This window comes from Vulpes vulpes, chromosome 1 (genome assembly GCF_048418805.1).
Source record: "Vulpes vulpes isolate BD-2025 chromosome 1, VulVul3, whole genome shotgun sequence".
Lineage (NCBI taxonomy): Eukaryota > Metazoa > Chordata > Mammalia > Carnivora > Canidae > Vulpes > Vulpes vulpes.
This window is the reverse complement of record NC_132780.1, coordinates 40,193,038-40,206,195: the sequence shown is the minus strand read 5'-3', so window position 1 is coordinate 40,206,195 and position 13,158 is coordinate 40,193,038. Positions and strand designations below refer to the sequence as shown.

The 13,158-nt window shown below is 39.0% G+C and overlaps 1 protein-coding gene across 3 annotated transcripts in view; it reads right to left on the bottom strand.

Moving 5' to 3' along the window:
- The window catches only part of VPS13A (vacuolar protein sorting 13 homolog A), a 237,353-nt gene extending 224,440 nt beyond the window's left edge, over nt 1–12,913 (bottom strand). For all 3 annotated transcript variants that reach the window (XM_026001515.2, XM_026001519.2, XM_026001517.2), the window contains exon 1: nt 12,626–12,913. In XM_026001515.2, the coding sequence (XP_025857300.2) occupies nt 12,626–12,725 (100 nt within the window). In that variant the 5' untranslated portion in view covers nt 12,726–12,913. The remainder of the gene's footprint in view (nt 1–12,625) is intronic.
- Nucleotides 12,914–13,158: the final 245 nt, after the last annotated feature.

Genomic DNA, 13,158 nt, shown 5'->3' with positions numbered 1-13,158 from the left:
CCACTTGTGGGTATATACCAAAATATTTGAAAGCAGGGATTCAAAGATATATTTCCATGCTCATGTTTGTAGCACCATGATTCAAAATAGCCAAAAGGTGGAAGCAATCTATGTGTCTATTTACAAATGAATGGAGAAACAAAATGTGGCATATACATTTAATATTGTTCAGCTTTAAAAATGAATGAAATTCTGATATACAATATAACAGAGATGAACCTTGAAGACATTGTAGGTAGTAAAATAAGCCAAACACAAAAAGATAAATGCTATATGATAAAACTTATATGAGGTGCCTTGCTTGTATAGTCAAATTCACAGAGATAGGAAATAGAATAATAGTTGCCAGGAGCTGAGGGTAGGGAAAATGAGTAGTTATTCCTCAATAGGCACAATGTTTCAGTTATGCAAGATGAAAAAAGATGGATGGTGGTGATAGCTATACAACATGAACACACTTGATGCCTCTGAATTGTACACTTAAAAATGGTTAACATGAAAATAACTGACACCATAGGAATGCAAAGGGGTCCTGGGATGGAGTCCCACATCAGGCTCACCACGGGGAGCCTGCTTCCCCCTCTGCCTCTTTCTCAGTCTCTCTCATGAATAAGTAAAATCTTAAAAAAAAAAAGAAAGAAAGAAAGAAAGAAAGAAAGAAAACCACAAGCCAATATTACTGATGAACATAGATGTAGAAATCCTCAACAAAATATTAGCAAACCAAATCCAACAATACCTTAAAGAAAAAAAAAAATCACGGACCACAATTAAGTTATACAAGGGACAAAAGGGTGGTTTAATATTCACAAATCAATCAATGTGATATATCACATTAACCAGAGAAGGTAAAAAATAAAATAAAAATAAAAAATAAATAAAAAATTAAAGGGATCCCTGGGTGGCGCAGTGGTTTAGCGCCTGCCTTTGGCCCAGGGCACGCACGATCCTGGAGACCCAGGATCGAGTCCCACGTCGGGCTCCCGGTGCATGGAGCCTGCTTCTCCCTCTGCCTGTGTCTCTGCCTCTCCCTCTCTCTCTGTGTGACTATCATAAATAAAAAAAAATAAAAATAAAAAATAAATAACCAGAGAAGGGATAAAAGCCTTATGATGATCTCAGTAAATACAGAAGAAAAAAAAAAAACATTTTACAAAATGCAACATCCATTATCAATAAAACAAAATAGATTCAACATAATAAAGGCCATATACAAAAAGCCCACAGCTAGCATCATGCTCACTGGTGAAAAACTGAGCATTTCTCTTAAGACCAGGCATAAGACAAGGATGTCCATTCTCACCACTTTTATTCAACATAATAATGGAACTCTTAACTGCAGGAATCAGACAAGATAAGGAAATAAAAGGCATTCAAATTAGCAAGGAGAAGTAAAATTTCATTACTTGCAGAAGACAGGATATTGATATAGAAAACATTAAAAATTCCATCAAAAGAATTATTAGAACTGATAAATTCAGTAAACTAACAGGATACGAAGTTAATATGCAGAAATCCACTGCATTTCTACATACTAATACAAAGTAGAAGAAAAAGAAATTAAGAAAACAATTCCATTTACAATTTCACCAAAAATAAAATACCTACAAATAAACCTAACCAAAGAGGTAAAAGACCTGTACTCTGAAAACTATAAAGCACTAATGAAACAAACTGAAGATGACATCAACAAATGGAAAAATAGTCCATGCTCATAGGTCAGAATATCTTAAAATGTCATTATAAAATGCAATCAATAGGTTCAACACAATTCCTATCAAAATGCCAACATCATCATCATTTTCAAAGGACTAAAACAAATAACCCTAAAATGTGTATGGAACCACAATAAGCCCAAATAGCCAAAGCAATCTTGAGAAAGAACAAGGCTGATGGTACCAAATCTCAGGTTTCAAGTTATACTATGAAGTGGTACTAATCAAAACAGTACGATACTGGCACAAAAACAGACCCACAGATCAATGAAACAGAATAGAGAGCCCAGAAATAAACCCATGCATATATGGTGAATTAATCTACCACAAAGGAAACAAGAATATACAATGGAGGGAAGACAGCTTCTTCATCAAAAGGTGCTGGGAAGAGTGGACAGCTACTGAAAAAGAATGAACCTAGATGGAACACTTTCTTACACCATACATAAAAATAACTCAAAGTGGATTAAAGACCTAAAATGCAGGACCTGAAATCATAAAACTCCTGGAAGAAACTACAAGCAGTATTTTCTTGGACATCACCATAGAAACATTGTTCTAGGTATAATGTCCTAAGGCAAGGAAAACAAAACGCAAAAATAAACTATTGGCACTACACCAAAATAAAAGGCTTTTGCATAACAAAGGAAACCATCAACAAAAAGGCAATCTACAGAATGAGAGAAGATATTTTCTAATGATATATCTAATGAAGAATTAATATCCAAGATATATAAAAAATTTATACAACAGAACACCAAAAATACTAATAATAATCCAATTAAAAACAGCAGAGGACCTTAAGGAACAGGTTTTCAAAGATGACTTACAGATGACCAACAGACACATGAAACGACGCTCAATATCACTCACCATCAGGATAATGTGAATCAAAACCAAGAGGGCAGCCCAGGTGGTTCAGTGGTTTAGTGCCGCCTTCAGCCTGAGAGACTCAGGCTCCCTGCATGGAGCCTGCTTCTCCCCTCTGCCTGTCTCTCAATCAATCTCTCTCTCTCTCTCTCTCTCTCTCTGTCTCTCATGAGTAAATAAATAAAATCTTTAAAACAACAACAACAACAAAGATATCACTTCCCACCTGTCAGAAAGGCTAGACTCAAAAAGACAAGAGGGGCACCTGGGTGGCTCAATCAGTGGCTGGCTTTAGCTCAGGTCATGATCTCAGGGTCCTGGGATCAGCCCCCTCCCTGTCAGATTCACTGCTCTATGGGGAGTCTGCTTTTCCTTCTCCCTCTGTTCCTCTTCCCCACCTCCTCATGCTCTCTCTCTCTCAAGTAAATAAAATCTTTAGGGGGGAAAAAAAAGACAAGAAATGTGTTAGTGAGGATGTGGAGAAAAAAGAACCCTCCTACACTGTTGGTAGGAATGTAAATTGGTGCAGCTGCTATGGAAAACCATATGGAAGTTCGTCAAAAAATCAAAAATAGAAATACCATATGATCCAGTAATTCCACTATTGGGTATTTACACCCCCCCCCAAAAAAAAAAAAACCATAAAGACACTAATTCAAAAAGATACATGCACCTCTATATTTACTGCAGCATTATTAATAATAATTAACATATGGAAGCAACCTAAATATTCATCATTAAATGAATGGATACACACATCCACACCCACATACAGATTATTATTCAGTCATAAAAAAGAATGAGACCTTGCCATTTGTGACAATATGGATGGACTTAAAGGGTATGCCAAGCAAAACTAAGTCAAAGGAAGACAAATACCATGCTGTCACTTATATGTAGAACCTAAAAAAGAAAACAAAAAGACTCTTAAATACAGAGAACAAATGGATGGCTGCCAGAAGAAAAGTAGGTGGGGAGAGGGATAGGTAAAATAGGTGAAGGCAATCAAGTACAAAGTTCCAGTTATAAAATAAGTGGTAGAAATGAAAAGCATAGCACAAGGAATATAATCCATCATGTTGCAAATATGTTGTTTGGTGATGACAGATGGTGACCACACTGAAGATGAGCAGAATTGTTGAATCTATATGTAATGTACAGAATTGTTGAATCTATATGCTATATACCTGAAACTAAAAATAGTGTTAAGATAATTTTATATCTTATCACAATTTTCTTAAAGTGGTGGTATAAAAAAATACTTTCTCAAACAAAAACTGATGGAATTTGTTGCCAGACCTCCTCTGCAAGAAATGTTAAAAGTTTTCACAGAGTAGGGGGGGACGACTGGGTGGCTCAGTGGTTCAGCATCTGCCTTGGCTCAGGTCATGATCCCAGGGTCCTGGGAGAGTCCCACATTGGGCTCCCTGCATGAAGCCTGCTTCTCCCTCTGCCTGTGTCTCTGCCCCTCTCTCTTCTCGTCTCTCTCTCTCGAATAAATAAATAAAATCTTTAAAAAATAAATAAGCATTAAGAAAAGAAATGAAGGTAAAACTAAGCTTTTTATTTTCCTATTAATGATCTAATGGAACACTATTCAAAATAGTAACAATAGCACACTGGGTGATTACAGCTTATGGATAAGTGAAATGAATGATAACAATGTTATAAAAAAGGAATGGTATGGAATACTGCTAAAATGTAACTCCACTATCTATGAAGCAATACAGCTTTATTTGATTGGACTTAGTTTTAAATGCATACTGCAATTTTAAGGCATTCCCCTCCCCCCCCCAAAAAAATGAGTTATAATTAATGTCTTAGGAGAAAAAATTAGAGAAAATACTCAAGGGATCCCTGGGTGGCGCAGTGGTTTGGCGCTTGCCTTTGGCCCAGGGCGCGATCCTGGAGACCCGGGATCGAATCCCACATCAGGCTCCCGGTGCATGGAGCCTGTTTCTCCCTCTGCCTATGTCTCTGCCTCTCTCTCTGTCTCTCTGTGACTATCATAAATAAATAAAAATTTTTTAAAAAAAAAAGAGAGAAAATACTCAAAACCAAGAGAGGCAGAAAAAGAGGAAGATTTTAAAAAGACATTCATGCAAGAAACAGAAAAGAGCTACAAATGCAATAGCTATCCATTAACCCAACTATAATTACTTTAAGTATAAATGGTTTGAATATACCAATTAAAGACAAAACGACACAATGGATTAAAAAAAAAAAAAACACTGTCCTCAAGAAACTCACTCTAAATATAAAAGAATAGACAAATTAAAAACAAAGATCTAGCTAAAATTGGTAGAGTAAAAAAAGAAAAAAATGTGTAGAACATTTCTTACAATAGCAGAATACATATTCTTTCCAAGGATATGTGTGAACAGAACATTCACCACCAAAAAAACAAAAAACAAATGACGACGAAACCTCTGGGTCATAAATATACCTTAACAAATTTAAAGGAATAAAAGAGTCATACAAAATTTGCTTTTCAGACAACAGAATTAAATTAGAAGCCAGTAACAAAAACGCTAGAAACTCCCAAAATACCTTTAGATTTATAAATGCTCATTTAAAATAACAATAGGTCACAGAAGTCATCTCAAAACTGGAAAGTGTCTTGAATCAAATGAAAATAACAGATTTCAAAATTTCACATGCAGTTTGAGTGACCAACTCCTGATTTCAGCTCCAAGTCATGATCTCAGAGTGGTGAGATGGAGCTCCAAGTCAGGATCTATGCTCAGCACAGAGCTGGTTTGGGATTGTCTCCGTCTACTCCTTCTCCCATTCACGTGCTCTCACACACTCACACACGCCTGATCTCTATAAATAAAATCTTAAAAAAAGAAAAAAGACAGACCTAAAATCAATAATCTAAGCTTCCACCTTAGGAATCTAGAAAAAGAAGAGCAAATTAAATCCTAAACAGAAGGGGGAAAAAAAGAATTAGAGCAGAAATCAATGAAACTCAATAGAGAAAAATAGAAAAACCAATGAAACCAAAAAGACGGTTCTCTGAAAAGATCAACAAAATTGGTAACTCTCTAGCCAGATTAAGAAAAAGACACAAATTAATAATATCACAAATGAAAGGAAGAGCCATCATTACTGATCTCATTGATATTAAAAGGATAAAGGAATAAAAACATGTTAATTGTAACCAAAGTTACAATTCCTTAAAAGATATATTCCAACAAAACTCACACAAGAATATAAATAGGTTTGTATCTATTAAAGACATTGATTCAATAATTAATAATCTTTCAAAACTGAAAGCATAATGCTCAGATGGGTTTCACTAACATTCTATCAAGTATTTAAGGGAAAAAAATACTAGGCCCCTTATAATCTCTTCTAGGAAGCAGAAGCAGAGGGAACACTTCCTAATTCATTTATGAGGTCAGCATTACCCTAATACCTAAACCAAATAAGCATGTCTCAAGAGAAAAAAAAAAAAAAAACACTATCTGACATGAACATAGATGAAAAAAATCCTCAACAAAGTATCAAATTGAATCCAACAACGTATAAGAATAATTATATATACCAAGACCAAGTGGGATTTATTCCAGGTATGAAAAGCTCATTCAATATTCAAAAAATCAATAAATGTAAGCCATTACTTTAACAGGCTGAAGAAAAGAAATCTTGTTATCATATCAGCAGACATAGAAAAACCATTTTATAAAACCCAACACACATTCTTAGAGGGGGGTAAAAAAAACTTTCAGCAAACCAGGAATTCATGTATATACAGTAGAAAAAATATCAGAATATTGGATACCTCTGGATATGGGACAAAAGAACTTTTGAGTGTGATGGATACTTTTATTATCTTGATCGTGATGACTATTTCCCAAGAACATACATTTGTCAAGATTAATCAAAGTGTAGACATTAAATATGTGCATTTTACTATCTAAATTATTATTTCAATAAAGCTGTCAGTACATAACCAGTGGTATCATCTGGATTGTAGGTATATGGATATGGACTATAAAATCTTGTAACATGCTGTATGTTTGAACTTTTCATAATAAAATGTTCCCTTTTAGCTCTAACATTCTATGCAAGTTTCTCAAAAAGCAAAGGCAAAAATAACTTTTAAAGAATTAGAATTGGTAATTACCATCATACTTCAATAAACATTTGTTTGGCTCCCCCAGCACATTCTTATCACAGAAAAATGACTCCTTCATATCGGGAATTGTGCCCCGACTGAAGGAGTTAGGATGGTCTAATAGTGGGAGGACCCTGGCCTTGCCTCAACTCCTGAACATAGTGAGATCAGCATCAATTCATTTTAAACAAATAGGAAATTGATCTGAGGATCAAGAAGACAATCTGCACAATTGGAGGAAAAGAACAGGTGCCTGCAAGACTTATCTTAATTAACAAATCAAAGCATACCACCTAGTTAAAGGCCCAAACACTCCCCAGTGCAAGTGAGGAGCTCTGCAGAGGACTGATGTGCAGGAAAGAGCAGTCAAAACACAAGAGCAAAGAACACACAGCATAAACCAGAAAACACCTCTTGAAGCACCAGGCCCTGGACAGTGCATGACCCCTTATGATATAGCATTACTCTCAGGAGAAGGAAACATAACAAGCTTTCATAACACGGAAAAGACAGAAACTTAGCCATGACAAGACAGAGGAATTCTCCCCCCAAAAAAGATGAAAAAGAAATCACATCCAGGGACTTGCTAAAAACAGATATAAACAAAGTATGTGAACAAGAACTCAGAACAACAGTCATAAGAACATTAGCTGGGCTTGAAAAAAGTACAGAAGACGTGAGAAAAACTCTTGCTCCAGAGATAAAAGACCTAAAAACTAGTCAGGTCAAAATTAAAAAATGTTACAATTGAGATGCAAAACCAACTGGATGGAATCACATGGAGGATGGAAGCAGCCAAGGAACAAATAAGTGAAATGGAAGATAAAATTATGGAAAATAATGAAACTGAAAAGAAGGAAAGGAATTGTGCCCTAATCTTCATCTTCCTATGGAGCCACTAGTACACTGGGGGTATGCAGTAAGTGGTCACTGAACATTAAACTCTACTGTAAAAAAAAATAAAAAATAAAAATAAATAAACTCTACTGTAAAGAGAAAACTGGGAGAGCACACTTCAAAAATATACGCTAGTTAAAAAAAAAGAAAGAAAGAAATTCAAGTTTCTTTTTTTTTTTTAAGATTTTATTTATTTATTCATAAACACAGAGAGAGAGAGAGAGGCAGAGACACAGACAGAGGGAGAAGAAGGCTCCATGCTGGGAGCCCAATATGGTACCCCAGGCTGCAGGCAGTGCCAAACCGCTGCGCCACGGGGGCTGCCCCGAAATCCAAGTTTCTAATATTACATAACAACATCAGGTGTAACAACCACCACCACCCCAAAAAAAAAAAGTGAATTTATTAGTATTATAATTTTAAAGAAAACAAGAGCGAAAGAGACAGAACACTACAGAAGGAACTATAAAGTATAAGGTATTCCTTGCCATTACAAATGGCACAAAAGCCACTCTTATTACTACTTCTGCCTCTGAATTTCTAATGCTTTTGCCCTAAAAGTGCGCTAAAAATGCAATGCACTGCACATCACAATCCTTTGTCATTTGTTTAAAAAAAGAAAAAAAAAGATGTTGATGTCCTACTCCAGATAAATGAATTATAATCTCTGGAAAGCAGTTCAGAAATCTGTCTGTAACAAGCACATATGGCTGATTCTGATGCAGCTAGCTCTTAAAGAAATCATGAAGTTCTAGATTGCTTAGAAAAGTTAAATGAGGTATGCCTGGATGGCTCAGTGGTCAGTGGTTGAGCATCTGCCTTTGACCCAGGGTGTGATCCCGGGGTCCTAGGATGGAGTCCCACATCAGTCTCCTCATAGGAAGTTTGCTTCTCCCTCTGCTTATGTCTCTGCCTCTCTCCCTGTGTCTCCCATGAATATATAAAATCTAAAAAAATAAAATAAAATTTAGATGGATCTCAGATGAGCCTATGAAATAGTACTACCTAAGTAGATGACATATAAAAAGGGTGGGGAATTTCTAGTAGTGCACAGAGAGTATACCAACATCAAAATTCACCCAGAGTGTGAGATACAGTTCAATTCCTTCCCCCGCCACACACAAAATAGAGGCCTCTGATATTCAGTCTTCTGAATATAGACTTCTGAATATAGACTTCTGAATACTATACTTGTAGGGCCCAGTATAGTAGCATAGTTCTGCTACATTATAATTATGTAGATTTTTGTAAACTCCTCATTTATATATGACAATGTTTCTAGGAAAAATGGGATTCTAATTTTCAAAACATCATCTCAGAAACAAAATTTTCAGAGCACTACCCATTATTAGGTTAATCCATGTAACTCCTGAATACTAATTAACACTATTAATATGCTAACAGTGAAATCAGCTGAATTATTAGACATCTAGCAAAGACATACATTTAAAACCAACAGGTCCCTCTGACATTAAATCATAAAAATATTAAGTCCATAAAATAACCATTTTCCTATGTAGCATCTAGTTTCTAATTTTGAAATTTAAAAATATAAAGTTTATCAAAATTATTGCTTTTTAAATTTTCAAAGGATTTTTTAAAAAACTAAAAGCTATTATTTAAAGCTTCACTTATCAAAATATAACCAACTTCTGCAAATAAAACACTGATATGTTGTTTTAAAAATCTGATAAACACCAAAGTTAGAGGGATCATACTATTTGATTTCAAGACTTACCATAAAGCTAGTGTTATCAAGACAAGTGTGGTGCTTGCAACAATTGGACATTTGCATCCACATGCAAACAAATGAACAACAACCTTCAACCTATACCATACCTTAAACAAAGATGCATCAGAAATCTAAATAAAAAACATAAAATCATAAAAGTTCTGCAAGAAAACATAAGAGAAAAATCTTTGTGACTTCATGGAAGGCAAAGATTTCATAGACACCAAAGTATGATTCATGAAAAGTTTCTGCTAAAGTGGACTCGATCAAAATTTAAACCTTTTGCTTTGCAAAAGACAGACTTCGAAGAGACTGAAAGAAAACATTTTCAAATCACATATCTGACAAAGGACTCACACATAATATGTAAAGAACTCTAACACTTAACCATAAGACAATACTTTGATAAAGAGTTTGGCAGTTCCCTTGTAAGAAGTCAGTTACCCTATGATTCAGCAATTCCACCCTTAGGCATATACCCAAGAAAATTTAGAACATATTCCCACAAAAAAAAACTTGTGTATGAAATGATCATAGCAACATTATTCATAAAAGCCAAAAAGTAGGAATAATTTAAATGACCATCACCTGACGAACAGATAAAATGTGATCTATTCAGACAATGGAATATTACTCAGTCATAAAAAGAAGTGATACATGCTACAACATGTAGCTCGAAAATATAATTTGAAGTGAAAGCAGCCAGAAACAAAAGGCCACTTATGTTGCATAATTATATTTAAATTAAATGTCCAGAATTGATAAATCCATAGAGATAAAAGTAGATTAGTAGCTGCTGGAGCTGAGGTTGGAGGGATCAGGAGAAAATTTGGGAGTGACTGCTAATGGTTATGGGTATGAGGTTTATTTGGGAGTTTTGAGAATGTTCTGGAATTAGTGGTCATAGCTGCATAATTTTGTGAAAAAAATTATGCACAAAAAAAGACTTAATTGTACATTTTAGAAGGATAATTCAAGAGGAACAAAGCAAAGGAAAACAAAGGAGACGCAGCAAAGGAAACACAGTTAATACTGTCATAACCTTTAAGGCAACAGATGGTGACAACATTTATCATGGTGAGCATTTCATAACCTTTAGAATTGTTGAATCACTGTTCCACATCTAAAACTAATAACACTGTATGTCAACTATATTAATAAATAACACTTTTAAAAGGGTGACCTAAATAGTATGTAAATTAAATCTCTATAGAAAAAGAAAAAAAGCCAATTTAAAATAAGCAAAAGATCTGGAACAGACTTCACCAATGAACTATAAAAACAGCAAAGAACACGAAAAAATGCTCAATATCTTCAATCACTAATGGTACGCAAATTAAAACAATACTTTTAGCACTGCATACCTATTAGAATGGCTAAAAAAAGGTTTTTGAAATGACAACAGTAAATGCTAGTGAGGGTGTAGAGCATCTAAGCACTCATCCAATGCTGGTGAGACTGCAGAATGGTACAACCGCTTTGAAAAGCAGCTCCACAGTTTCACAGAAATTAAATATTCACTCATCATAAAACCTCGCCATCCCACTCTGAGGTAGTGACTAACCCAAGGGAAATAAAAATTTATGTTCACACAAAAACCTGTACTTAACAGCTCTATTCATTATGGCCAGAAAGGGAAACCAGCAGACAGACATAACACATCCATACAACAAATACCACTCAAAAACACAGGAATGAATACTGCTGCACGAAACACATGGGTGACTCTCAGACTGATTTTACAGAGGAAGTGAAATTAAATAAAAGCAGGCCGACACCAAAAGCTATCTGCCATATAATTCCATTTATGTGGTACTTTAGAAAAGACAAAACCGTTCAGACGGGGAAACAGAGCAATGGTTTCCAGGAGAAATGGGGATTGGGAAGGATAGACTGAAAGAGGGGCAAGCAGAAGGAACTTTGCGGTCCTGATGGAACTTTCCCCTCTCATGACTGTGATGGTGGATACATTCCTCGACTTTGCATGTGTGAAGGCAGTACTGTACACGTCGCAAGAGTGAATTTTACTGTATGCAGATTTTAAACAAATTCATCCATAAACCGCACTCTATCACCAACCTCCGCCTTGAATGCAGAAGCAACCTTCACTACAGATCAAAGCGCACTACAAAACGTTTTCAAGGCTCCCTTCTAGGGTGTGTGAAGACAGACTGTATTATTTTTACTCTGCAAATGAGAAGCAGAACAAGTTAATCCCCAAGGTTCTGCTACCAGTCAGAGATGCAGAGTTAGCACTCACGTCCCTAGCTCTTGCGGGCTCTACCACGGTACGGGGGACCAACAGCACAGTAACTACAGATTCTATCAAACTAATTACCTACTCACACTCTTCCATAAAGGAGAAAAATCAAGATAAAGGAGTATCCTAGAAGAAGGCCGAAAGTGTGTGCATATGAAATGCAAAAAAAAAAAAAAAAAAAAAAAAAAAAAAATTTAACCCTAACTTTGGCCTAGGAGACTCACTTCGTACAAGGAAAAGGAATCCAATTTACAATGAGCGTGTAAAATAAAAAAGGGTAGAATACTGGAACAGATGGAAGCGCTAATAATGACGCTCCAAATATGGAAGCGCACCGGGGTAAACGGATACAAAGTAAAGCTTCGGTCCTTCAGCTAAGCCACCCAGGCGCCTGTTCATCCCCGTCTTGCAGGTCTGAGACGTAGCACGGTGCGCCTAGTTTCTTTGAAAAAAAAAAAAAAGAAAGAAAAAAAAAAATTCACTGCGACCCCCAAGATCCCCAAAGCCTTACAAAGGTGACACACTCCGGGGCCAGGCTGTGAACTGAAAACTGCCCGCCACCCGCAGGAGCCGGCCGTGCACCGGACTTTCGCTTTCTGTTCGCCGCAGGAGCCGGCGAGCAGCCCCAGCAGGCAGGTGCCGGGCAGGGGCCGAGCGAGAGGGCGTCTGCGGTCACCGCGCTCGCCTTCACGTGCGCGGCAGCGTGCGGCCTCGGTGGGCGGCCCCGAGCCTCCGTCATAACCCGGGGGTGCCGGCCGGCCCGGGAGGGGCCCCCCCCACGCCCGCACAGCTGGAGCCCGACGGCGCGGGGCGGCCCGCAGGCACCTCGGAAGGGGGGGACGCCTCACCCGCGCCCCCGACCCGCGCCCTCCTCGCGGGCAGAGGCCCCGGAACCGCCGCCGGGCTTTACGTAATTCAAGCCCGAGGAGGGCGGCGGCAGGTGGTGGCGCGGGGCGAGCGAGGGGCCCGAGGCCCCGAGAGGGCAGAGCGGGAGGCCCACGCCTCGGGCGCGGCGGCGGTCTCGTTACCTCCCCAGATGCCCAGAGTGAGCTGGGACGTGTCCAGGTTCACCACATAGTCCCCCAAGAACCGGTTCAACACGTCCACGACCACCGACTCGAACACCATCGTCCTCAGCCGCGCTGGCCGCGACAGCCGCCCCCCCGCGGCCCTTCGTCCAGCGCCCGGCCTCCCGCGCCCTCCGTCGAGACCGCTCGGTCCACCGGCTCCCGGGCGGCTCCCGCTCGGTCAGCCCCGGCGCCCGACGCCGAGCCGCGCCGCGAGCCCTGCGAGGGGCGGAGGCGACCGGTCGCTCCGCGCGTGCGCAGGCCGCGCTCCAGGGCGGGGGCGGAGCTCGGCGCCGACCCGGGCGCGCCCGCGGGAGAGCAGCGAGTGCGGCTGCGCGGCCGCTCCTCTGACGCCCGCCCCTCCCCGAGCGGGACCCGCCTCCTCCCCATCACCAGGCGACGCGACGCGACGAGCGTAGGGAGCGGCCAGTTTCCCCGCCCCCCGGCCCCGCCCTCGCCGGCCTGCCGGCGTCCCGACCCGCGGCCGGGGCGGG